This window comes from Equus quagga, chromosome 22 (assembly GCF_021613505.1).
Source record: "Equus quagga isolate Etosha38 chromosome 22, UCLA_HA_Equagga_1.0, whole genome shotgun sequence".
Lineage (NCBI taxonomy): Eukaryota > Metazoa > Chordata > Mammalia > Perissodactyla > Equidae > Equus > Equus quagga.
Window position 1 is genome coordinate 38,007,117 of NC_060288.1, and position 27,592 is coordinate 38,034,708.

Genomic DNA, 27,592 nt, shown 5'->3' on the forward strand with positions numbered 1-27,592 from the left:
GCGCCCAGGCGGAGTTTGGAGCTGAAAAGCATACATCACTTCGCAGGGATGGCTGCCGTCATGCATGCACGCATGCGTGTTGAGGAGATTTACTTTAAGATCTCTCCTCTTGAGATTTGAGACCATTTAAGAAGGTGTTGAGAGTGCTCCAGAGGAAAGAGTTCTTAGCTGATGGTGTGGCCTGAGTGGTCGGCAGGATCAGGAAGGCAAACCCACTTAACACAGGGATGAGAAGTCGCAGAGAGGACAAGCTCGGCTTGAGGGCAGGTGAAGGTGGTGGCCTCTTCCAGGCAGCCATCCATTCACAGCTATTTAAATTCAAAGAGTAATTAATTAAAAGTAAAAACTCAGTTCTCTAGTCAGCTCACCCTGGGGGTCTTGAGGCCAGTGGCCAGTGTGTTAGATGCACAGATGGGGACCGTTTCCATTGCACCCGCAAGTTCTGTTGGACGCCACCTGTCTGGGTTTGAAGACACAGTCAAGCTGACGTTCAGGAGTGAATGGGGTAAACGAGCGAGTGTGGGTTACACAGAGGAGCAGGAATTTAAATCTAAACCATTGAAACCATCGTGGTATGAGAAGAATCATGGGAGAACATTTCCCCACAGAGGTTCATACACAACCAGAGGCACAAAAGGAAAGAGTGATGATTTCCCCTTATAGAATCTGCAATTCTGAATGGCAAAAGACAAGTGCCACGAGCAAAATCAGAAGATAAATAATAAACTGGAAAGGCTATTGCAGCTCTTAGTACTGACAGAGGATCCATTTCCTTCATATATAAAGAGCTCATAGGCCAAGAAGAAAATGACTGCTGAAAAGAGAAACGCACAAAAAGGGTAGTAATAGGCATTTCACAGCAAGATACATGTGTGGCTCTTTCAGCATTAAAAAAAAGAGGATGTTCGATCTGTTGATAACAAGAGAAGTACGAGTGAAGAGCCTATTGGGATCTCGTTTCTCACATGTCCGATTTTCACAGATCTAAAACTTGTTAATGCACTATTGGGAATGGCAGGCATAGGCTCAGACATGGCTGTTTGAAGTACAGCTCGCACAGTCTTGTGAAAGGCAGCTTGACGCCGTCCTTCCAGAGTACAGGTGCACACCCCCGACCCAAACCTATAGATAAGGTTACGTGTGCAGGGATCAGCATAAACAAGGGTGTTCAGAAGTGCGTCGTTCAGAATAGCCAGGGGTTGGGAGAAGTCTAGCTTTTCATCAGTCAGATAGATAAGTAGATGTTTAATCAATGAGGTTGGTGGCATTGTATGCACTCCTCAAAAGGCCTGAGGGGCACTCTGTGTCTCCTGGGAGTGAGCACCCAGATTCTCATTAAGTGAAAAAGCAAGAGGCCATGTGGAGAGTTTGCTACTGGATTCATTAAAAAAAGAAAAAAGGAGACAAAGGAATAATGTGTGTGTCTGTTTGTACAGTAGAACAATAACATTGGCCGCCTCCGGAGGGGAGCGGGTCTGGTGGTGGGTGGACCTTTGTGCCCAAGGACCTGGCGCTGGGCACCTGCAGCCCCTGGTGGGGAAATAAGGAATCCTCTGAAAGAGGCCGAGTAAAGACGGCACATACCCACAGAACATGAGGGATTCACCGCCCACAGCCCCTGGCTGAGAGAGCGAGAAACAACCTGTTTTAGCAAAGGCAAAAAGGAACCCAGAGAGGAAGCATGGATATCGGAGTCTGCAGTGAGGTCAGAAATCCATGTAGAAAATAAATTTTGGAAGTGTAATTAACTGTTGACTCTGACAAAGAAGTAGTAATTTTTCTATGTTTAGCAAAACTTGGAAGCCACTGTGACCCTGACGAGAGAGACTTGGTGAGGGGGCAGTGTTCAAAAGAGAGTGAGAGTGCAGGAAGTAGAGGTGGGGATGGAAGGGTACGATGGGGGGACAGAGTGGAGAGGAAACACTGGTAAAGGGAGAGAGAGAGAGGGATGGAGAAGGAGGGAGAGAGGGAAAGAGATGGAGAGAGAAGGAGGGAGAGAAGGAGGGGAGAGGGAGGGAGGAAGGAGGAGGGAGGGAAAGAGGGAGAAGGAGGAGGGGAGGGGGGGAAGGGAGGGAGAGAGAAAGGGAGAAGGAGGGAGGGGAAGGGAGGGAGAGAGGGAGAGGAGAGAGAGAGAGGGGGAGGGGGGGGAAGGGAGGGAGAGAGAAAGGGAGAAGGAGAGAGGGGAAGGGAGGGAGAGAGGGAGAGGAGAGAGAAAGGGAGAAGGAGGGAGGGAGAGGGAGGGAGACAAAGAGGGAGGGAGCAGGAAGGAGGGAGAGAGAGGGAAGGGAGGATAGAGGGAAGACTTCCGGAGCAGCGCTCTGGGTGGCGGGAAGGATGGGTGTGGAGTGGCCAGTGTGTGTAGCTGGAGGGAGGGCAGTGTTGGCTGAGGGTTCTGAGTAGAAGCCCGGGCTGAGGGGAGATGGGAGGAGCTATAAAAACTTGCTGGGGGAGTGAGGATGGGGCAGTGGGGAGATTTTCAGGCAGCACTTGGATCCAGTGGGAAGACTGTGTGGGAGGGCGGATGGGAGGACAGGCGAGGCGGTCCTGCGTGCGTTCAAGGGCTGTGGGCAGCGTAGCCCATGCTTCTCCATAGCCGTTTGGCTGCCCCACAGCCCAGGTCGTGGAGAGCTCAGTGTTGGCCGCATCGGGTTGTTTCAGGCAGTGTAGCCTGGGAGAAGGCAGGCGTGCTCTGGGCCAGGACCACAGTGAAGGACCAGCGGCTGGGTCTGGCGTCTGGGTCAAAGAGAGGTTGAAGGATGAAGTCGGGCTCCAGGGCTGTTGTCCTCCCGAGAACAGTGGGACTGAGCCAGAGACCAGCTTACTCGCCAGCAGGCTCTCGAGTCCTGTCCTCTTACACCTCGAAGCCCCTGTGCTCCAGGGAAGCTTCTGACTGCCGTCAGCTGGAGATGGGGTGTCCCGGGAGCTCTACCCCATCCAGCTGCGGGGACAGGCGCGGGGCTCTCAGCCAGGATGAGATGAGGGGTGCAGTGTCCCCTGCTGCCTGCTGCGCAGGAAAGGCCAGAGGTCTCTCTGTGCTCCCACCTGAGCAGTGAGCATAATGTCTGAATGTGAGACGACAAATGTCCACACAACAGACCATGGCTACCCAGAAGAAATTAGAAAACGCAGAACTGGAGCCGTCACCATAATTTATAGATGAGCAGACTGAGGCCCGGGGCCTTCTGAGGCCTTGCTTGTCTTCCCTGATGGCAGCGCTGGCCTGGGAGGCCAGCGTGTGGCCTCTGAGATGAGACGCACTTCCCTGACATGTTGCATTCTGAGTTCTTTTTCTTAGATGCGTCATTATTTTTCACTGTATGAGTCATCTCATGCTTCATTTCCATGATGCCTCCTGTATTCATCCTAATAATTAAGTGAACAATGACATTTCTAAGTTCTGTTTAACTTTCTTATTAAGAAAAATTTAGCTGATCAAAAGCTTCCAAAAATATTCTGTGAGAAATGGTCAGATGTTGACATTACCCCACGGGGAGTCTGCCTGGAAGCAGTCTGCACTCCACCCTGGATTCCGGCAGCAAATCCCATGGGGATCCATCAGCGGGTGGATCCAGGTGACCACAGAACTGGAGCTCGTGCCTCGTAGCTGCAAGAAACTGAACATATTATGACAGAAGAGTTTGAACACGTGTCCGCATTTTTACATTGACATGTCTTGAAACCACACATTCTGTTACGTGTAATGGTGATTTCATGCAATCCTTGTTATTGTCGTTGTTTTAAAAATTGAATATTCATTTTTCTGTGAAAGGCTAATTGGGATATCCACTTGTGTTTGTCACATACAAGAAAGTTACTTTGCCATCCTTTGAATGAAAATATGAAGATTAAACAGATTGATACTGGTCAGTATTGGAAGGAGCGAGGGAGGAAGCCTCATAGGTCGACTTCCAGACAGCGTGTGAAGGGCCAGCAGCTGGTGTCCAGGGATTAGTGAGGGAGCTGGACAGTTGACTGTGCAGTCAGTCACGTACAAGGATGATCACGGCAGGTGTTCGTGATGGTGAAAATGTAGACTCAACTGCCATCGCAAAAGTTAGGACAGTGGTTAAATTACAATTTGCCCATAACATGGAATATTATGTAGCCATTAAAAGAGTAGGTAGATCTAAATATATCTTAATATGTTATCACATTATATTCACTTTTGAATGATATGATACATGTAATATACAAATGTATAATATACAAATGTGTAATACACAAATGTATAATATGTGTAGCATGATGTCATCATGTGTGTGTGTGGGTGCACATGCGTGTCTGTGCACACACTGTGTATGCAGGTGGTTAGCACATATGGAGAGCATGTTCCAGAAGATTATGTACCAGAATGTTGAGAGATTCATGTTGTGATAATGAGGGGTATGTTATGTGGAGTATTTTTATTTTCTGCTTCCCACTCATGAATTAGTTATGTTTTTAAATTTATTATGAAAACCCAGAAGTTTACATAATGAGTAACTTAATGTGAATTTAAATAATCATAGATGGTTCCTTTTTCCTGGCTGGATGTGTAGCTGACTTGCTCTTCTGGCAAGACGCTTGGCTTATTAAAGTCGGTATTTATAGCGGTGGCTAGGTTTTATTCAGCTGTTGGAGTTATGTCTTCAGTGAATTTGATTGGAGAAAGGATGCTTGGGAAGTAGTGTCTGTCTCAGTGTGTGACGTTTACCAGGCCTGCTGCTCCCCTGTCCTTGCAGATGGCGACGCCAAGACCCAGCCTGGAAGACGGCTCTACACCGTGAGTTTGCCTCCGGAGGGCTACGTTCCCGCTCCGCCAGAGCCACACAGCTGGACAGAGTCCGAGAACTCCGCCAGCAGTGATGGCACGGGAGGTAAAAGTTCTCTAGGGGGGTGGGGTGAGGTGACACCTTTCACGTGAATTGTGTGTTTCTAGTTTTCCAGTCCTGTAAATACGCTTTATCTGATTCCCAGTGAGGGGGCGAGTATGTTGTACGACCACACAGGGCTGCTATGTGTCGTGCGGTCATTGAAAATAGCTGTAAAGAACTTGTGCTGACAGGAGCTGGTACTTAGGATGGGAGCTTGGAAGCGGAATGTGGTCAGAGCCATATTTGTTAATGCATTGGGAGAAGTCTGGTACTAAATGCATCAAAATGTTCACAGTACTCGTTGTGGTTTAGTAGAACTTTTTTTTTTGATTTTCTAATTTTTTTAAGATTTCTAAGATTGTATATCAATTTTGTAACCATGGAAGTTACTTATTTTGCATCTCTTGTGGAAAAATTGCATTATTACATCTGCTTTTGTTGTTGAATGTCGTATGAATGAAGGAAAATAATGTGGTTCAGTGCTGCGGTAGAGGGGCTGGTGGTGGTGCTCTTTGAATTTCTACCTTGTAAAGTAAAAGGGGAATTTTTTCCCCCTTTAACTCATCATTTCAAAACTTCTTAAGAGGGATTTGGAATTTTCAAATAAAAATTTTTCCCAGATGATTTTTAACAAATATAAACTAAGAAACTCTATTTTATAAGCCTTAATTTGAATATTAAGAAAATGTGGTTTTCTAGTATATTCATCTTTCTGATTTCCTAATTAAAGGATCAGAAACATAAAACCACGAATGGGACAGCTAAGGAATAATACATTCGTCTTCAAGCCCTGCTGAAAGTCTTTGGAATACACTTAGTAGATAAATAGGTTATGTAAACAGAAATTTTACCTGTGCTTAGGAGGAAGAATTCCTTTGGCGAACATACTTCCTCACGTGTTAGTATATTTAGTAAACAGTGTGTCGGCCTCGTTCGCCTGCTGTCATATACAGTTAGCTGTCCTGCACGTGCAGCTGTACACAGTTGGCTTGGCTGATGATGCAGTGATGGCAGATCTGTGCAGGGTGTCCCAGCTGAGAAAACTTCTGTCCGTCCTGTGACCAGATACCACTTCCAAGACTGGTTCCACGGGGACCGAGCTGGAGTGATGTCCCCACAGGAGATGGAAGGTGTGTGTACAAGCAGACACAGGTCTCCTGTAAAACGCTGTTCCCTGAGCTCTGCGTGTGGGTCCCAGCGGTGTCTCCCTACGGCTGCTGCTGGCCCTGGAAGTGCACCTCTCTCGCCTCCAGGAAGCCACTGGGGAGCGATCGTCTGGGTCACCCACACAGGCTCTGCTGTCAGCCCGTCCTCACGCGTCAGCATCCGTTGTCCCTTGTCCTGGCACCTGGCCTGGGCCTGGTCAGACCATACTCAGGGGTGATGAGCTGTGTCACCAGGTCTGTTCCAGGGCCAGATGTGTCTGCCATGAAGACGAACGTGCTCAGAAAGCAAGACAAAGGGACCTGAGTGGCGGTTGTGTGCTCACTCTCTGTGCTGCCTTTGTCCCGCTCTGTGGGTCATCTCTGGATGTACAGATTTTGAATTCTTTTAAAATGTGTTAGGAAGAGGTAGAAGGGAGTTGTAGGACAAGGAAGTAGTAATGTTAGACATAAATTCCAAACTTTATTCTAGGACTCCCCGCCAAACTATGTTTGATTCATTTAAATGCCTTGGTGTAGCTTTAGATAAAACGAAATGCAGTCGTCCTCCATCTCCACAGGGGATTGGTTCCAGGACCCCTGCAGATACCGGAATCCTCAGATGCTCGAGTCCTGTAGACAAAATGGTCCAGGATCTGCATATAACCTGTGCACAGCCTCCTGTCTACTTTAAATCATCTCTAGATTACTTATCATACCGAATACAATGCAAATGCATGTAAATAGCTGTAACACTGTATGGTTTAGGGAATGATGACAAGAAAAAAGTCTGTACACATTCAGTGCCAACTGTGTGTGCTCCTCCCGCCTTAGACATCAGGCATTTCTCTTCTCGTTAATGTGGCGCTGCATGTTGTTCTCAAGAAGTTGTGGACTTCCAGCCTGTTGCTGGTAGAACAGCCTGCTGTCTGTCCTGCCAACAGGAAGCTGCTCTTGTGGCCACTGTTGAGGGGGAGGCTCACCAACTGTACTTGGCATGGCAACACATTTCTCCGGTGGGAGCACCCTCTTGCTCACTGTCTTGGTGCATCTATGGGAATGCTGTCTGATGTGGGGTTACGTAATCTGTTACAGTAGCATCAGAACTCCTCTGGGGTGGCTGGGATAGTGAGTGATGTTTGTCCTCAGAGTGTGCTGAACCACAGTCAGCTCCTGGATGAATTGCGTCACCAGATTCTGGGATTCAGGTGACACGAGTGGAAATCCTTAACAGACACGGAACTCTTAGTTGGAAAACATGTACCCTTCCTACAGACACCGAGACCTTGTTCCCGAGAGGCTGGTGAGGAACAAGTCGGGCCATTTACTTGTAGAAGAAAATATCCACAGTGTCCCAACATACCTTTTCCCTGGGTTTTTATATGGCACGCACTGCCCAGCAGCTTGTTTATGCTGGTGTGCTGTTGAGCTCCCATCAGTCCCCCTCTGCTGGTGGGGAGGGATGTGTGGAGGGAAACCCCCTAGAGTCTGGTTGGAGGAAAGCACCAGTCATTCAGTCCACTGGGATTTGTAAACGCTTACTTTATGCCATGTCAGATCATAAGAAAGCTGTATACCTAGATTACGTTATTACATCTCTCTATGAAAATATTGTCTTAGAATTTCATTTTGTGTATTCATTTTTAATGTAGGTTAATTAAAGGCATGGAGAATGTTTTTTCTTTCTAGCTTGTTTTTGTAAAACTATCATTTTTTTTTTAAGATTTTATTTTTTTACTTTTTCTCCCCAAAGCCCCCCAGTACATAGTTGTATATTCTTCGTTGTGGGTCCTTCTAGCTGTGGCATGTGGGACGCCGCCCCAGCGTGGCTTGATGAGCAGTGCCATGTCCGTGCCCATGATTCAAACCAACAAAACACTGGGCCGCCTACAGCAGAGCACACAAATCCAACCACTGGGCCACGGGGCCGGCCCCTGTAAAACTATCATTTTTAAAAGCCTTGTTCTTCATTCACTGCACGCTCACTAACGTTTATTTTAAAATCCAGGTGAAACATTCCTTTTAGGGTTCACTGCTGGAAGGATGTTGGTGCTCATGAACTGATATGCTGCTGCTTCCTGAATAAAAGATGTATTACTCATTTATATGCTTTTTGCTTTGGCTGCCAGGAAGCTCAAGTCTCAGCTTTTCATTGTTTCTATCCAATTGCAGTTTTTCCCTTGACCTCCATTTTCTGATGGTTACCTTTCCCCACCCCTCAGTTTCCTAACTCTTTCTTTTTAGATTAAGTCCTTAAAACACTGATGTTTCTAAGTGATGCCATACCCTTTTCGGAAGTGAGCAGAGGAGACAGGGTAGCACCACTAGTTCACTGGGATAAGTGCCTGTTGTGTGTGCTGGGCTGTGGGCAGGCCCTTGCCTCATGGGAGCTCCTTGCAGCTGGGGAGGGTCAAGTGTAGGCAGTCATAGGAGGTTTGGCATGTTGTCTACAAACAGGCAGGAGTGCCCCAGGAGCACCAGGGGGGGTGTGGAGAGAGGTGATGGCGTGTGATCTGCTCTGAGTGAGTCGTCCGCGTGTGAGGAGGGCAGCAGCGCTGCTGAGTGACACTGCCAGATGCAGAAGTGCTAGGACACCGCTGGTTGTGTCTGGGGTGATGAGCTCGCTGTGCTTAGCATTGTGGGGCTGAGCAGACTGCTGGGGACAGGCGAGAGGTGGTGAGTGGTTCGGACCAGTGTGGAAGGACTTTGGAGAACCCCTTCCGACCCAGCCCACTGTGAGTCCAAGGGGTGGACACCTTTCAGGGTCTGGCCTTGGTGACTCTGGGAACCATGAAGGAGAGAGGGAACCATGCAGAGGGACCGCCCAGCCTGACCCACAGGTGGTGAGAGGGAAGGAAGCACGTGGCGAGGATGTTTCCATGTGTGGCTGTTAGAGTTGGTGGCGTCGTGAGTGTGAGGCGAGGGGAGCCTCCACCCATCGGTGATTCTCACTCTTCAGTGGGTGAGATGCTGCACCAGCAGCCGAGCTGGGACGGAGAGGCGACCACAGTTCCTGTGAGCCTCTCCCCTTTGGGTGGTCTTGGTTGTGACCGTGAGGTTCCTCCCTGTGTGGAGGTGAGTGTGCCTTCTACATGGCTGGTCCCTCAGAGCTCGGCTGGGGAGGGTGTTGACCACCGTCCTCTGCATTTTTTTTCCACGGGCTCCCTGATCTGGAACCTGAGCCAGAAGAAATAGCATTTCTAACCATTGGCGTAAAGGCTGTTGAAAGTCTTCTGTGAACTATCTGGAGCCAAACAAATCTAACATATTGTTCCGAGAATAGTCCGATGCGCTCCAGTGGTGAAGAAATTCACATTTCCTATGGGAGCGTCTCTTCTGGATTTAGTTATGGCAGCTTGTCTCCTGGAATCTCACAAGATCTAAACTGCCTCCTCCAGTGTCTACGTAGGCTTAAAAGGCTGCTGCTTCCCCTCAGATTTCACAGACCTCGGTCACACCACAGACATTACATCACTCTGCCAACAGCTGGGTGTGTCAGAAGAATTTAGGTGCTCAGCTCCTGTGCAGAACTGGCTGTTACATGGAATAGTCCACCCGTATGAGCTCCTGCTGACCGCAGGTACACCGTGTGCCACATGGCAGGTGAGCACATCAGAGCTGATGGCATCAGTGATCACTGAGCATACATGAATATATTCCCACAGACCACCTCCTGGGATGCCTCCCCAAGGTTGACAGAATTTGTGTTGTCCACATTTAAACTATCACTGAGTCAAGTAAGGGAGATCAATGTTGAAAACCAAATTTAATGCTGCATTTCCACTTTTAAGAATTATGTATTTCGTAAAAACTGTTTTTCTTTTGGTGTGAAGCTATTCTTTGTCATTCCAATAACTGATATGTTTTAAACTGAGATTACAGTTACTCTTTGCATTTCTTTGGTAGATTTCTAGTCTTCTCCAGCAAGTCTTAATTTTAAGCTCTGGGGACCTTCATTGCTTTCTCATACCCTCCAACAGGAATAGTCTGTGTTCACTCAGCCTCATGATGTATTAATTTTATAATGAAATTTGTCTTTCATGCTTGTATGTTTTGTGGCTCAATTACCATTTTTCACATGCTTCCCTTTGCCCCACATTTGTTAAATGCCTTTGAGTAGATGAATCAAGAATTCAGCTTTTCAACAGATAGCAACAAGCCTTAATAACCCCTCTGTCTCCTTAGAAACAGAATTGTAACTAAGGTCTTGTGGTTTCCAGTCTAGCTCCGGCCCGTCAGCAGCTGGAGGGGCTGTCTCACATCTGCATTATTGGACACACTGGTGACCTTGAAGCAGGACAGGTCAAAGTGCACTTACTAACCAGTGTAAACACGCCTTTCACGACCAGCACTTTCTGCACTAGGATCTCCCCTTTTCCTTAGTTAAAGTAAACGTTCTTGTCCCCTCCTTGTCCGTGTACCCTCCCGACCTCCCGTGGCCCTCCTTCTCTCGTTAGCCAGCACCTACCCTCTGAGCTACAGTGAAGGAAGTCACACTGCCGGTGCCCGCAGCCCGAGGTGCGCTTCTCGTCTGCAGAGGGGCTCCATCCTGCTGTTCCGCACAGTGGCCTCAGCAGCTCTGGAAAGACCCTCTCATGATGAGAAGAGCACGGTTCCAGCCTGCCGCTGGCGACAGCTTCCATGCTGGGACCTCCACCAGGAAGTCTGCATCCGCAAACTTGGCATGGGAGCAGAACCTCGGTTTCCGTAAACTGAAGACAGGCTGGTCTTTGGGAAAGAGGCCCTTTCTCCTGCACACCCATTTTGGGTGTTTCCTCTTTTTCTTGCCCATGGAAATACTTACTATAGACAAGTCAAGCATCATCGAAGATGCAGAGGAAGTGGTGCATCCTGGTTTTTAGGGCACGAGCCGCGGGCTTTCTAGTCAGCATCTTTACAACTTCTCCCCTGTGCATAACACGTACACTTTAGGAATTACCATATTTTGTATTCTGTGTTATAAACCACTTTTTGTTCTTAATATATTCAAAAGGTTTTCCCTTTTCAGTGCTTATAGATATATTTACATCACTTTTTAAAAATAACTGAAATCTATTTTATGAAAGCAGCTTGTTTATAACTAGCCCCTTCCCCCCAGTTGGAAGTTGCCCTGGTGCTTCAAGAAGCACTTTGCACGTAAACTCCATTGTACGTAAATACAGTAGTCTGATGACCTCCCGAGTATAGATTCTGGGAAGTGGGAATGTTAAGCATTAGAGCATATATGTTTTTAGGTTTTAAGACATATTAACAAACTGTCTTTCAGAAAGCTGCCCCAATTTACATTCCTGAAGGCAGTCTGAGGAAATTCACTTTCTTCTGTAGCCTGGACATTTTCAGTCTTTTAAATTTTAGCCATCTCTTACGTTTTCATGTGAGAAAATTGTGCATTAAGAAAATTTTTTGTATGCCAAAGAGCTTCACTCACAGATTTGACTCTGGAGAAATTTAAACTTTGTTGATGGCAAAGGGCACTATAAACAAGGTTGAAAAACAAAGGAACGGAATGGGAAGTGGTATCTGCAGCTTTCGTGGTAGGTAAAAGTTAATTTCCTTAAATCCGACAAGCTGTTAGAAATCAGTAAGGAAGACCATCGCCCCAGAGAGCAGACAGAACAGAAAGGACAATACCAGAGAACAAGGAAAAACTAATGATAAACACACGAAAGCATCCTTTTTTGGCTCCTTATTTTTGTATTTCTTACATGAACTATTGGACCCATGTGAAATATATTTTACTAGAATAAGGTAGAGATCCACCTTTTTAAAAAATAGATTTATCCTTTTAAATCCTATCCCTTTTCTGGAAATATGTTCATTTCTTTAATGATTTTAAAAACACCTTTATAATGACCATGTTCCTGCTCATACTTGGTCTTCCTCTCGACCGTTCTGCTTGCAGCTCCTCTGGGGCAGCCTTTCTTCCTGCGGCCCCGTTGGCATGTGGGGCTGGGCGGTTCTCCACTGTGTGGGACTCTCTTGTGCTGTCTGTGTAGGCCGTGGAGGACATGGCAGTATCATGTCCCGTTAGTGGGACAGCCTGAGAACTCCTGCCCTCATCTGCACACCCTCCCCAGGGCCACTCAGGTCCCAGAGAGCCAGACACGTGGTGCGATGAGGGCCCTGTTCCAGTGGCACACCTGTCCTGGTACGGCGCCACACGAAGGGAGGGCTGCCTGCCTGTGGTTCCAAAGTCTGAGCTGTCTGCCAATTCTCATAACTGTTTAATGTTTTAAAAGAATCCCATCACCTGAGTGACCCCCAGCTTTACTGATCTGTAGGTTGATCACTTATTAGCATCTTACGTGACTGTTTACATTTCTCTTTGGCCTTTTCCCGGATTGACCACTGTGTATTTCACGATGGCACCCACTTATTTTATGAACTTTCTGTAGACACCAAAGTTTGACGAGGAGTGAAACTCTGAGGCTCTGGGGTCTGTGTGTTTCTAATATGGTGACAACTGCAGACACCACGATGAAGTGACTTTGCTGAGACAGCTCATGCTTTCCCTTATGCACGTCACCACTGGGTGGTCCCACATCTCTAAAGTAAGGAACACTCGGACAGAGCCTTGAAGACACACTCTTTCTGCTCTTGAATGGTTGGTGTGGTTGCAATTTCCTCCAGCATCAACCTTCCTCCTGTAGCACCCCATGAAGATGGGCCATGGGGGCTCAGCTCTGCCGGGCTGTGTGCTTGGCACCACAGGGAGAGTGCAAGGCCAGAGCCCACTCCCATGCACTGGCTCCTTCCTCCATCCTTGTCCAGCGAGGGCTCCGGGGCTGCATGCCCTGCAGCACAGCACAGTCTCCGGAGGGTGGTCAGACCACAGCCACCACGCTCGCTGCCACTGAGGCATGGCCCTGGGTAACAGCACTCGCTCCTAGAATTGTTAAAGCTGTGTGCAGGCCATTCCCAATTTCTTTATGCAACTTTGAGAATGTGTTGAGAAACTTGGTCAGACTGTGCAACAGAATGGGGTTTAGGCAGCACCCTCTGCCCCTCTCCCCTGCACCGCATCCTCTGCCTTCCTGGTTCATGAACTGTGTTTACGACAGACTGGATTCAGCACCAGAGTCATTTAGTAATCACATAAACCCACACCTACTTCCATCTCTTTATGGCTCTTCTAGAATTTACCTCTGTGGTAATGGCGCCTGCTTTTTTAGGATATTATAACATTTATATATCGTTCAAGTCTTATAGTTTCAGTTATTATGACAGCTATAGTAATTGTTTGCTGAGCATCGACAACCCAGGATTTGTTTTCCAGTCTGTCATTTCAGTTCCCAGGAGGTTGCTCCCGGCACATCCTCACACGTCCCACTGCTTGTTGTTGGACAGTTTTCCTCCTGGCGTTTCTGGGCGCTGCACCTGTGAGAGTTCTGTTTTGGGATGTCTTCCCTTTTTCAGTCTCCCTGTGAAGTACAACTCTCCCCTCTGTGCTCGACAGTCTTGGCCTGGTTCCCTGCCCCTCAGACCTTGGCTTTCCGGGATCGTGGCTTGGCCTCTTTGCCCAGCCTCAGCACACAGGCGGCTGCGCCCTCTCTCCTGTCTCCTGGCTGTTTTTATCACTTCCTGTTCCTCCCTCCTCACCCCCAGCTCTTGGAAGACAGCACTCCGACTTGCCCAGCAGCAGAGCATAAAGGGCTCTGGGTTTGCAGCCCCGTGCTGGCTGGCGTGACCTTTCCTCCCTGGGCTAAGTTTCCATGTCTACCTAATGTGGCAGCAATCCTGGACCAGGAACTCACATTTCCTGTGCCAGTCAGATTGGGTGTACTGCAACACTTGTACACAGGCACATGTTACCAGCTTTTTATCCCTGAGGCATGGGTGCCTGCTGGAGTTAAGTTTTCAGTCAATATTTGGTGAACCGGGTTTAGTAATTATTTATAAGAACAGCCTATAAGGCAAGCGTCAGTCTCCCAGTTTGTAATCACAAGTGGTTTTGACTGTATTGACATGGTTTTGGTGTTCAGATCAAGCTGCAAAGTCATTAAAATCAAGTCATTTTTATGGAAAGCTATTATGATTATTATTCCAATAGCAAGCACCAATTGAAATAGTTATTAACTTTGTGGCTTTTGGAAGCATGAGCTAAATGTGCAGTTCTGATATGGATTCATTGGGAGTTAAAATCCATCCTTTCAATTTGTTTTGACAGATCTAGGCCTTAGTTCTAAGGCAGATAGTTTTCAGATCTTTTTGGCACCGTCTGGGTTGATCCATGACTTCTTTGAGCCTTCTGAAGTGATCATTGCAGTGCATAGCTGGGCATTCCAGCTCATTCAACTAATAATGTGCAGTTTTCACCAAATGCAGCCAGAGTCAAGGTAGAACCCTAGGTGAGTGCTCAGCCAAAATCTGCTGACCAGGGGCCGCATTCCATCCATGTCACATTTGCTCAAGGGTGTGACAAAACCAGGTCAGAGTTAGCAGTTTTCATTCTTGTCCTGCTGATTTACTGAAATGAGACTTAAAACATTTAATAATGTGGAAGCCTTTCCTCTCTCACGGTTAAGTGAGGGTGTCTGTGAGGGGCACTGGAGGTGGAATCATTCTGAACTGCCATTGTCTTTTGATACACCTGACTCTCGCTTAGATCACCTGCCCCAGCTGCCATGCACCTGTCAACAAGGTGAAATAAAAGGCCAGACATAGAAGAGATTTCATGCATTCTTAGGCCACCTAAAAAGGCCTAGATTGTTTCTGAAAGGCTAGGACCATTTTGTATGCTTATGTTTCTGTTTCTTTGGCATCTTATTGGAAGGCATACCTGACTCCCCAGATTCCTCCCAGTCTTGGTGCAGTCAGCTAACATAACTTTAGAATGTCTGATTGAGGACTGTCTGGGTACAGGATTCAGAATATTAATTTTGAAATAAGTTACCAGTGGAATCTGTACAACTCTGTAGCCTGCTTTGAAGAAAAAGGAAAAAAAAACCCACATTGGTTCTGATTGCCATTTATTTTCTTAAAATATAGTTACTTAATTTCCAAACCATTGTTGTCACTTATTCATAAGAAACTTGGATTAGAGAAATATTTAGATCTTGGTAAAAACCTTTACTCTACTTTAGCTTTAAGTGAATGCATTACAGTGGTAGAATGGACTATGAATACATTTATTGGATATTGATTCCGTTAGGTGACACTGAGAAAAGAAAGTGGGAAACTATTTAAGACAAGGATGCCCACTCTTGCTGCCTTTATCCAACACACTACCAGAAATTCTAGCCAGAGCAATTAGTCAAGAAAAAGAATAAAAGGCATTTAAATTGGAAAGGAAAAAGTAAAACTGTCACTTTTGTAGATGACATGATATTATATATAGAAAACCCTAAAGACCCCACCAAAAAAACTGTTAGAACTAATAAATTCAGTAAAGTTCCAAGATACAAAATATACACTTGTGCATTGCTTAATGATGAGGTTACGTTCTGAGAAGTGTGTCATTAGGCAATCTTGTCGTTGTATGAACATCATAGAGTGCACTTAACACAAACCTACATAGTATAGCCTACTACACACCTAAGCTATATGGTACTAATCTTATGGGACCGCCATTATATACGTGGTCCATCATTGACTGAAACATTGTTATGCAGTACAAAACAGCATGACTGTACAAAAGTTAGTTGCATTTCTATACACTGAAGATGAACTATCAAGAGGAGAAATTAAGAAAACAGTCTTATTTATTATTGCATCAAAAAAAGTAAAATAACTAGAAGTAAATTTAACCAAGGAGGTAAAAGATCTGTGTGTGAAAACTATAAGACATTGATAAAAGAAAGTGAAGAAGACACAAATAAATGGAAAGATATCCTGTGCTTATGGATTGGAAGAGTTAATGTTATTAAAATGTCCATACTATCCGAAGCAATCTACAAATTCAATGCAATCTCTATTCAAAATTCCAATGGCATTTTTCACAGAAATAGAACAAACAATCCTAAAATTTGTATGGAACCATAAGACCCCGAATAGCCAAAACAATCTTGAGAAAGAAGAACAAAGCTGGAGGCATCACACTTCCTGGTTTCAAGCTGTATTATGAAGCTGTAGTAATCAAAACAGCATGGTGTTGGCATAAAAACAGACAAATAGAGCAATAGAACAGAACACAACCCAGAAATAAACCCACACGCATATATATGGTCAATTAACTTATGACAAATGAGATAAGAACATACATTGGAAAAAAGACAATCTCTTCAATAAATGGTGTTGGGAAAACTGGACAGCCACATGCAAAAGAATAAACTGGACCGCTCGCTATCTTACACTTACACAAAAGTAAACTCAAAATGGATTAAAGACTTGAACATAACACCTGAAACCATAAAATTCCTAGAAGACAATCTAAGTGGTAAACTCCTTGACATTGGTCTTGGTGATGATTTTTTGGATTTGACACTAAAAGGCAATAAAAGCAACAATAAACAAGTGGAACTAAATTAAAGAAGCTAAAAAGCTTCTGCACAGCAAGGAAACCATCAACAAAATGAAAAGCAGCCTACCCAATGGGAGAAAATATTTGCAAATCACATATTTGCTAAGGGGTTAATAGCCAAAATATATAAAGAACTCAAACAACTCAAAAAAAGCTGATTTAAAAATGGGCAGAGAATAATGAATAGACATTTTTCCAAAGAAGATATACAGATGGCCAACAGGTACATGAAAAGATGCTCAACATCACTAATCATTAGGGGAATGCGGATTAAAACCACAGGGAGATAGAACCTCACACCGTTAGAATGGCTATCATCAAAAAGACAAGAAATAACAAGTACTGGTGAGGATATGGAGAAAAGGGAACCCTTGTGCCCTGTTGGTGGGAATGTAAGTTAGTGCAGCCACTATGGAAAATGGTATGGAGGTTCCTCAAAAAATTAAAAGTAGAACTCCCATATGATCCAGCAATCTCACTTCTGGGTATTTATCTGAAGGAAATGAAAACAGGATCTCGAAGAGATACCTGCATCCCATGTGCTGTGCAGAATTATTCACAATAGCTGAGATACGGAAACAACGGAAGGGCCCATCAGTGGAGGAATGGATAAAGATGCAGTATATATATACAGTGGAATACTACTCAGCCATGAGAAAGAGTGAAATCCTGCCATTTGTGACAACATAGATGGACTTGGAGGGCATTATGCTGTGAGAAGTCAGAAAGAGAAACACAGATACTACATGATATCACTTATATGTGGAATCTAAAAAAAAATAGTCAAACTCATAGAAACAATATAAAAGTGGTTGTCAGGGGCTGGGAGATGGAGGAAATAGGGAGATGTTGGTAAAAGGGTATGAAGTTTCAGTTATAAGATGAATGAGTTCTGAGGATCTAATGTAAAAAAAAAAACATGCAAATTGCCTAAATCTGAAGAGAGACACAGGTGTAGAAAGAAAGGCTAATGCAGAACCTACACTAATAATGAAAAAAGACCCACACCCAGAAGTATTCCACAAAACGTCAAAGTACCAAGCACCAGAAGAAGATGCTGAATTCCAGAGGAGAGCAGATGTCCTGACAGAAGAATGAGAATTCTGCTAGAGGCCTTAGAGCCTGCAGCCTTCTCTGTGGCCCCATTTAAAAACTGAACCAAGTGAGCTTTAAGCTAGTTTTCAACTCAAAAAGTCACGAGTCCAAGTCCAGAAAGAACATTTGTACCACACTCACAGTGTCAGAGCCTTCCACATACATACTCTCACTTGATGCTGTGCTCATCCTGCCCGTCTGTGCACATAACTTTTAATAATTTGATTAAATAAAAAGTCATTAGGCATAAAGGCACATCACGTGGAGGCTAACAGTAGGCGACGGCAGTGAAACGGAAGGAAGAGTGTGCTGAGATCAGGAGATCTGGGGTTTTGTTTCCGTCTCGTTTATATAACCTGCCAGGCTCCTGACCCATTTAGCTCACATTTTTCTAATCTGTGTAATGAGGAGTTTGAACCAGATGGTCTCCCAAATTCTCTTCTTGTTTTAAGATTCAGTGAATTTAGACTTCCTTGAACTAATTGTCCTGTAGAGTAATAATGGGTAAAGAAGATTAATTAAAATAGTTTTAATTCTGAAGCAGCATCTTTGATCCCTTCGTTGGTCAGACAGCCAATCAATGATGTGGAGACTGAAGGCGCCCGGTGAGCAGACCAAGGAAGGTGTGTGCTCAGCATTGATTAATCATGTAATATTGATAAACGAGCAAGTCGCCCAGCCAGTAGTGCGTTCCCAGGGAGACTAGCATAAGTGAGAAAGAGTAAGAGGCAGAAGAGCATGAATGAGAGAGAGCAGAAAGAAGAATGAAGAACCAAGGCAGAAAGAGTGACAGGAGATGCAGTAGTGGAGAGAGGCCAGAGACCTGGATCCCCTCTTGCGTTTCACAGATGTTTGTGACAGCCCAACTGTAAGTTGTCCCATTAAGTCGGTCTCTTTCCATTGCACCTGTTGCCTAGCATGTCACAGGCTCGTGGAGATACTCCTTGAATGGTGGATAGCTCCCCTGTGCAAAACACTAGTCTACAGGCTTTCTGATGTGCTTCGGGGAGTGGATGACGCAGACACACCGTGTTCTCCGAGTGTGTTCTCTGCCTGTGAAGCTGTGGTCATTTTCCTTGACCACCAGTGGTCAGCTTACTTTAGAGAGTCACATTGTGAAGCAGCAGGCCTTAGGTCATCATTCTTCCATGCCTGCCCATTGTCTCATATTTATGTGGATACAAATTTGGTTCCTAGTTGCACACAGTTTCACATAGAATTTGTACAAATTCTTCTCAAGGGCTGTCTATACCTTCCTATAAATTATCTGTGAAATAAGGAATGAAAAGTATTTTCAGACATGGGACAATTTTGTATGGTTACTGCAATCAACTGTGGGCACAGTATAAAAATGGTAATATGGAATTAAGGATTTTCATAAGCCTCTACTGTACCCTAAAATAATGGATTAGCATAAGAATCTATGAATTCAAAATGTACATTCCACTGCATTCTCATGTTCAGTCCAATTCTTGATCTCAAGGTAATCTCAGCCTCACAAGAAACTGTATAAAACCAGTCACTGAGGTAGCAGCTGGCCAAGAATGAGCCAAGGCGGTGGGTCTCCTCTCCTTCCAGTTGGCTGACAGTGTGAAGGTGACCTGGTGCTTCGCTTCCACCAGGTGGCTCTCACCTTCAACTTGGCATCTTGAAGGGCTGCCCAATGCCACCAGGTCCTCACTCATCCTGGACTCTGATTGTTCTGTGTTGGTTGTAGAAGCCATTGGCTGTGGGTACCGCTTAGATAACTCATGGATAGCCCAAGGAATGCCCTGGTAGGAAGAAGTCAAGGAGACCAGATTTCCTGCCTAAATTTACCCTAATCAGTCTGATTAGGAGAGAAACCCTGAATAAGCGAGTGCCTTTTTGGTTGTGTGAGTACCAAGGCGTGAGTGATGATCAGTAGATTTAGATGGACCACATGTAGCTGTACTGTGGGCTTCAGAAGACACTTGGTTCATATTTGTAGAGAAGATAAATAAGCAGCTTTGCTTTTGACTTTCAGAGCACAAGGAGTTCTGTCCTCTGATTGTGTTGTCTCCTTATTTCCACAGTGTGGCTGGATCTGAAATACGAGTTATTTATTGAGAACCTAGTATGTCATACGTTGGAGAAAGAAGAGTGACTGTATCGCGATCCTTGCTCATGTGGAGCCTGTAGGTTAGTAAGCGGAGCAAAGCCAATACCAGATTTTATCCTTCAGTACTGAGTGCTGTTTGTGATGTGGACCAGGTGCTGTGGGACACAGGGATGGAGAAGCTGGCCTTGGGAATGTCTCATAAAGGACTGGAAGTTTGAGCTGGTACTTAATAGTGAGAAAAAGCTGGCTCATAAACATGAGGAGTGATTCAGCTTTGTAATATGAAATTAAGGATTTTCATAAGCTTCTGCTGTACCCTAAAATAATGAAGTAGCTAAGAATTCCATGAATTCGGAATGTAAATATAAAGAGAAAGAAAAGTCATGGAAAGGTCTCGTATGTTCAGGGTGAAACGTTGTAAAGGGTCAGGTTTATCATTTATTCATAGTTTTATAAATTATTTTACATTATATTACATTAAATTATTTTACATGCAGGAATTCTGCGTGTAACCTGGCTACATCCTCTTCTTGTGAAAACAGAATAGGAAAATGTTTCCTCTGGGAAGTGATCTGTGGCGACCATGGTCAATGTAGGAAGACAGTCAGGTAAAGGGGACTTGGAATGGTCGCTCTGCCTGCAGGAACGATGTCCCCCATCTGTAAGAAGAGCACAGGATGTGACTGGAGACTCAGGGAACAAATCCGTGGTCTCAAGAGGGCTTCGGGTAATGAGTGTGTCTTCAAACTAAGCAGCCAGTTCCGTCAGGTACCACGAGCAAGGCCGACGGTGCCTGTGGCATCTGAGCGGACCGGGAGCAGGCTCACGCTCTGAGTGTTACCGCTCGGGCCGCGGCCCCGCCTCCTTGGAGAGGAGCGGAGGGAGCCGGGGGCGCCTCTCTTGCGGGGTCTCCGCAGCCCGGCGGCGCGCACGGCCAGGTGCAGCCTCGGGGTTGTGAGGGTCGGAGGGCCCCTTCCCCGTGGGGCTGCGGGCTCGGAGAGCGGGTTCCCCGGTGCCCGCCGGCGCCCTCTCCCTCTGCGCCCCCGGGGAGGCCTCGCGCGTGGCCGACCGACCGTGGCCCCGGCTCCAGCGAGGCCTCGCGCTCCTCCGTAGCATCTGCCCGGGCACCTCCCTTTTCCCTCTGTTTCTGGAGGATGTATTTACTCTATTTAACCATTTATGGCTTTATATTTATCATTTATAGGTTTATGTTAATTAATCATTTCAGTGCGTGTTTTCCTCTTTTACACTCTTAATTACTCTCCTAACTTTCCCATTCTTTAGAAAATTCCCCTTCATCTAATTTTAACTTTAATTTAATGGCTTGCTTCATGGTTTTAAGATTTTATTTAAGGGATTTGGCATTTTATTGCCCTATTTTAAACCATTTATTTTATTTACTTACAAAATTTTCACCATTTTGTTGGTCATTTTATTGAAAGTTATCATAGAACATTTATTAATATAAATGTGTTGTTTTGGAACACATGTCTCAGGGTGTTTCTCTGCGTAAGGCACTATGTGATTGCTCTGCCACTGAATGTCAGCTTCTCAGTGTTCAAGACCCAGATAATAAACATGAAAAATGAAAATATCTTCTGAATACATATAATTCAGAACTAACCTAGGAAATTTGGAGACTGTTTTAGTATCACAACCTTTCAGAAGAGAATGCAGAAACTAATCTTGTTGAGGATTGTTGAATAATGTGCACTGACCACATGTTTACGATGTCTTCATAAAGTAGATACTTAATGCAGCAACAGGTAAGAACATCTTTGCTTCTCAGAGCAGGTCCATCCCATTGCCACCAGGCCTCCGACTTAAAATCATGAAAGTGCAGTGTCTAAATTGTTGTCTTTTAACCCAACCCCCCTTCTAGAACATTCAGGCCCTGTGTATTCTTCCAGTGTTATTTGGAATTAAAAGCTAATTTCTATCTTGGCACTGAAGCAAAGCGACGGACGAAACTCCACCGTGTTTCCAGTTGTCACATTGCCTCGCCTCCCTGGAAATTACTGCTCTGCATGTTCAGAACCAGTTTTTTTTTTAATTGGCACCGGAGCTAACATCTGTTGCCAATCTTTTTTTTCCTTCTTCTTCTTCTCCCCAAAGCCCCCCAGTACATAGTTGTATATTCTAGTCGTAGGTCCTTCTAGTTGTGCTGTGTGGCATGCCAACACAGCATGGCTTAATGCACCATGCTGGGTCCACACCCAGGATCCAAACCAGTGAAACCCCAGGCCACCAAAGCAGAGCCCATGAACTTAACCAGTCAGCCCTGGGGCTGGCCCCAGAACCAATTTTTAAAATGGGAGAGAATCAATTTTCTAAAGTTATAGGGAATGCTAAACCCCCCTTTGCTCAGGATGTTGTTGGGCGCCACTGCTGGAGTGTGCCTACCCCTCACAGGCACTCCAGCTCAAGGCGGCCCGTTCCCTGCACCTGTCCACCTGGTCTGGGTTTTATCCTCAAAGACCAAACCAAACAGAAGAATCCCTCTCCCCTGTGTTGGCTCTTCTGGCACCGAAGGTGGATTGGCTTCCATCTTGGCCACACCCATCCCTCCCATCTCTGCACTGGCAGCTGGGTTCCCACCTGGTCTTCTGGGACCTTGACCCGGGGCCTGTTGCCTCTACCCGCTTCCCTCCACAGGCCCCTATTGGTCCGCATGCAGCTCCCAGTTTTCACATTGCTAAATGTGTGTAATTCATACATGGTATTACAAGATATTGTCCTGGTTTTAGGCAACAGTAGACTGTGGAAGTAATTGAAGGATCTCATATCATTAGATTTTAACTGACTTTCACATACATGGTTTAGAGCAACACTGAATACACGCCTACTGCTTTTTATTTAGCACCTAGAGGACTTCAATAGCTGGAGGGTAATTATCACGTGCATTTGTAGCCTTAGCCTGGAATCTGGAATAAAACTCCTATTTCCTTTAGAATACTTAATTTATTTTAATGTGGCATGGTACAGCTGCAAGAGCTGGAGTAATCTGGGGACTGTGGCTATTTCTGGTATCCAGCTATTTCTTCCACAGCAGTTCATCAGAATGTAGGTGCCAAATAGTAGCTGAGAGAATTTGACAAATTGTGATTATTTTTAAAATTAGCGTGTCTGAAAGGTATGTTTTGGGGATGGCAGCTTTTCAAAATTAGTGTGCTCCTCAGACTATAAATAGCCATACCTCTGGTTCTGTAATGTAAGTTTTCCCATAGCATTTGCTGTGCTTGGGGGTACGAAGAAGGAGAGACCGTGGGCTTCCTGGGAGGCCAAGGAAGAGTGGAAAGTTCTGGAGTCTGGAGTAGCAGGCTCTGCAGAAAGTCACCTGAAGGAGCTGCGCTGTGGGTTCTGCTGTGAAATGGACATTCTGGGACAAACTGAGAAGATCAGAGACATTACAGAAAATTAGCACTTGCGGTGCTAGACTCTGTAAAAGAGCCTTGTCTCTGAGGGGCAGGGACTTCACAGGACAGGAAAGGTAACAAACTGAGGATTTCGGAGTCGTTCCACTAAAGCTCTAGTTTTTTCTCTGTGACTTTCCAGCTGAGCTGGGCTGTGGGTCTGTTCATATTCTTTACTCCATCCGAGTGTCTGAGGTGGCCAGGCCGAGCCCCTGGGGCCACTGACGCTCAGGACGCCCAGCTCGGAGCAGTGACGTCTGCAGAGCTGTCACATTGATGACTTTTCTTCTCTTTAATGACTGCTGGAACCTCCTGGGAAATTTGGGAGGCAGCAGGAGAGGACACAAAATGTGTAGCATGAACAGGTGGGGTGGGCCATGGGAGAGCTTGGGCCTGGTTCTTTCAAGGTCTGGTAGCTCTACCTTTTCTCATGGACCAGGCAAGCGTACAATTGCAGGGAAACATGGAGCCAACCTTGGGTCAGCAGACCAGAGCGGCTGGTTAATTCAGCTCGATTCAGCAGACTTAGAGCGTGCCATGTGAGCCAGGCCCGCTCCAGGCTCCAGGAATGAACGTCAATGACCGAGTGCACTGTGCAGAACCCGACTTTCACCCCAAACTGTGAGTTAGGAAAGCAGGCGTTTCCGCGCCGCAGATGGTGAATCTGAGGCCCAGAGCGATGCCATCTGGTGCTGGTGTTAGAACCATCTTTGGCTGATCACGTGGGGCAGCCATGCATCGCGGATTTGCGCCCTTTATTTTCCAGCATCATTACAACAGCGGCCTCTTTCCTGTCTTTCCTTCTCAAAGTGGTCAACATTGATACTGCCTTTGATGTCCAGTATGGATAGCAAATTATCTGGTCACCTGGTCACCATGTCCCAGCATTTGTGGGGACAGCAGAAGTACAGGAGGAATGATACACAGTCCCTGTAACTGGTGGGGGACAGACAATTATCAGCCCAGGTGTGAGCCTGGAGGTAGTGGGCACGGAGGGAGGCACATGTGCATCAGGGTGGCAGGAGAGGAGAGAGAGCTGTTCAGGAAGGCAGAGGAGGCAGTGCCTGCATTGAATCTTAATGGTTAATGAAGAGCGAGCCCGATCAGGAGAATGGGAATCCTAGACAGAGTAAGAGCATGGCGGGGCTGGGACGAGATGAAGCTGGAAAGCAGGCTTGAGCAAGAAAGTGGAGGCTTCATGCCCTGTGAGGAGAACTTGGGGGACCTCACATGCAGCACGGTGGCCACAGGTAACGGGACTGTCCTGTCTGTCGACGTCACTCAGAGTAGACCTCACGTGTTCTCGTCACACACGCCTGCGTACACGGTGACAATGAGACAGATATGCTAGTTAACTTGATTGTGGTGATCATTTCACAATATAGGCATATCAAATCATCACACTGTACTCTTTGAATTACACGATTTTTCTCTGTCAATTATACCTCAATAAACCTGGAAAAAATAAAGAGAAGAGGGACTTGGGGTTTCTCTTGATCACTGATTGTCAAACGTCTTCCCTTCCTTCCTGTTTCTCTGCCTCCCTTACCTACACGTATGTATGTGTTCACCATCCATTAAAGTCAAGCTGGAAAGTTACTGTTCATTGATGGGGAACAGTTGAAAGTTGAAAGGGAGAGAAACGTCACTGTCGTAATGTGGCGGGATTGCTCCATGTGCTGTGCTGAGGAGGGTGAGGACAGGACTGACAAGGCAGGGACAAGGGAGACCATGGTGTTCCTGCAGGGAAGCTGGGCCTGCCTGAGGACTACTCATTTAGGTCATGCTGAGTGGGAAGAGCCAGAATGAATATCAGAAAACATTGGCTGCAGGTACCAGAAACCTGATGGCAGAGGGCTTTCTCCTCATGATGCTCGCAGGCCATGGCAGAGGGTCCTCTCGTGATGCTCACAGGCAGTGGCAGAGGGTCTTCTCCATGTGATGCTCACAGGACATGGCAGAGGGTCTTCTCCATGTGATGCTCACAGGACATGGCAGAGGGTCCTCTCCTTGTGGTGCTCACAGGACATGGCAGAGGGTCTTCTCCTTGTGATGCTCACAGGCCATGGCAGAGGGTCCTCTCCTTGTGATGCTCACAGGACATGGCAGAGGGTCCTCTCCTTGTGATGCTCACAGGACATGGCAGAGAGTCTTCTCCTTGTGATGCTCACAGGACATGGCAGAGGGTCCTCTCCTCATGATGCTCACAGATGATGGCAGAGGACATCAAGCCATGCTGTGGCAGTGTCTCACATAAAAGAAAAAATTCATTAGGTAGTTCATAGATGACAATTCATATAGTTTTCAAAAGATGTGAACACTGTTGATGAGGACGATTGTGTTGCACTAATTTTGTGTCTCACACTAATACCAGCACAGAAATAAATGTGTAAATGCACTAGCAGCTGATTACAAATGGGCTGTTTGACCCGAATGTGGAATAAACTGTTGGGATCTGTTGATCCAAGGCTCCTGGTTCCCCCACCTGAGTTCCCTGTGTGCTGACCCCAGCCGTCCGATGTTTGTACACCCACGAGGCTCACTTTTCCTTCCTGGTACCTCCATGTCCTTGCGCTGTGCAGTTTTCTGGTGAGACCTGGATTCAGAGGACGGCAAGGAGCTCTCGGTGCCCCTTTTCGGGGTCCCCACACTCCCTCCAGCGGAGTCAGCCACCCTTGGGACTCACACCCCTGTTCCCTCCTCTCGGGTCTTGGCCCTGGGTGCCGCGTCCGCCAGGCACAGTGCGTCTCGCTGCTGTCCCAGCCGGTCCCTGTGCCCCATCTGGTGAATGAACATGTCCCCATGCTGGGCATGGGCAGCATGCCAGGGACGACTCCTACGCCTCTGAGTCAGCATTTACCCATCAAGAAGTCAGTAACATACCGTCAAGAAGGCAAATGTTTCTTTAAAAGTGGAAACTGACACTAGTGTTACAATTTATGAACTGAGACCTTCCATCCTGCTTGCTTCATCCTCCTCCCGTTTCATAAACAGACATGTGCGTCCTGTCAACAGAGGCTGCCATCCAGTCTCGGACTAAAGGCGAGCCTCTGTCACGCCATGTCCTCACGGAGGGGAGTATAGTTTTCTCACCTAGAGATGGAGCAGTGCGGCCGCAGCCCGCGGTCGCCCCAGGAGCCTCTGACGCTCGCGTCCCCCAGCTCCCCTCTCTCGTGCTGGAAGCCGAGCGTTTTCCTAGGTGTTCTCTTACGAAGGGATTCGTGTGGCTTGCAGTCTGTGGTGTGTTTGAAGTCCTGTAGTTTGAAAGTTGTCTGGGCAGTTTTAAGTGGAACGTCAAAAAAATTCTAGAAGTATTATGTCTCCATTTAAATAGAGAAAAGCATCAACCTTGAAAAGTCTCGTGTTGAAGTCTGAGACTTCTGTGAGGTATGTAAAGATTCTCTGAAGTCTTTTTCTTTTGTGATGTCATAAGTAACAACAAATCTCTATATTCTAGTTAGGCATCCAATGAATTTATGAGTTCTACCTGTAATATATAAACAAACGAAAAACCACCATCTACAGGAAAGCCTTGTGAAAGGAAAGCTTAAAGCAGAAAGTTTGAAGGGGCCAGTTATGTCCACAGGAGCTGACAATGTGGTCCTGTCAGATGGGAGGGCCGGCCCTTCAGGGCACAGTGGTCCCCTGACCATCATCCCATGCCAGCCTCCCCAGGCCGAGCACCCCAGCAGGACCTGCAGGCCCTCCGCACCCCTTGCTGCGTGGCCATCCATGGGCCCCTGTTTGGCCACTTCTTCGTGATGGATCTTTTTCTCTGGGTCTGGTGGCCCCTCTCTGGGTGGGAAGTGTTGTGTCATGAGTCCCCCATGCAGACGGGGCTTAGGTCCTGAGCTCCAGGGGAGGGAGCTCATCCCTTGTCTACCATGTGCTCAGCACTCACTCCTGGAAGCCACTCAGGAACCTGCGGGATGTGCTGCAGAGAAGAGGTTGGACCTGGTCTGCTGTGGAGACAGGCAGGAGCGAGGACAACCAAGTGACGAGTGCGGGACCTGGGAGCTGGCACAGCGAGGCCAGGGGAGACCTTCCCAGGTCAGCTGACGTCCGACTGCATCTCAATGAGGCTTGAATTTGCTGCTCCCACCCCCTTGGGGGCCCTGTGAGTGGTGGGCATCCAGTAGACGTTTGCTGTCTGTCTATGTCCTTCAGCTTGATTTGGGAAACACATACAGTAAGCACGTTTCTATAGGTGTCAGAGCAGGCATGGTCGGACGCCTGGGCTGGTGGTGAGGAAGGTTTATTCGTCACTACAGATGGAAGGGGAGAGCTGAGTGCCACCCCATTGGCACAGAGGCAACGGGCGAGTTAGGGGAGAATGAGGAAATTATCTGGACAACCCTGCACTTCTTCAGACAGGACCTCGAGGCAGGCAGGGCCGTCCCAGGGACGCAGCCTTGTGGAGCGGGACACCGCACAGAATGGGTCCACTTGTCTGTGGTTCTCGGAGGACGCTGGGTTAGTTTGGTATTTTGAGCGCTGTGTGTGTCAGCAGTGTGTCAACTGTAAAGAGATGGGAAGGAACCAGGAAAATG

At 46.6% G+C, this 27,592-nt stretch overlaps 1 protein-coding gene across 9 annotated transcripts in view; it reads left to right on the plus strand.

The window, feature by feature from the left end:
• The window catches only part of ERICH1 (glutamate rich 1), a 132,269-nt gene that overhangs the window by 24,087 nt on the left and 80,590 nt on the right, over positions 1–27,592 (plus strand). For all 9 annotated transcript variants that reach the window (XR_006886649.1, XR_006886651.1, XR_006886652.1 and 6 more), the window contains one exon: positions 4,722–4,856. Coding sequence is in view for 3 of the 9 variants with exons in the window: in XM_046648545.1 (XP_046504501.1) it covers positions 4,722–4,856 (135 nt within the window). In the remaining 6 variants the exon portion in view is untranslated. The remainder of the gene's footprint in view (positions 1–4,721; positions 4,857–27,592) is intronic.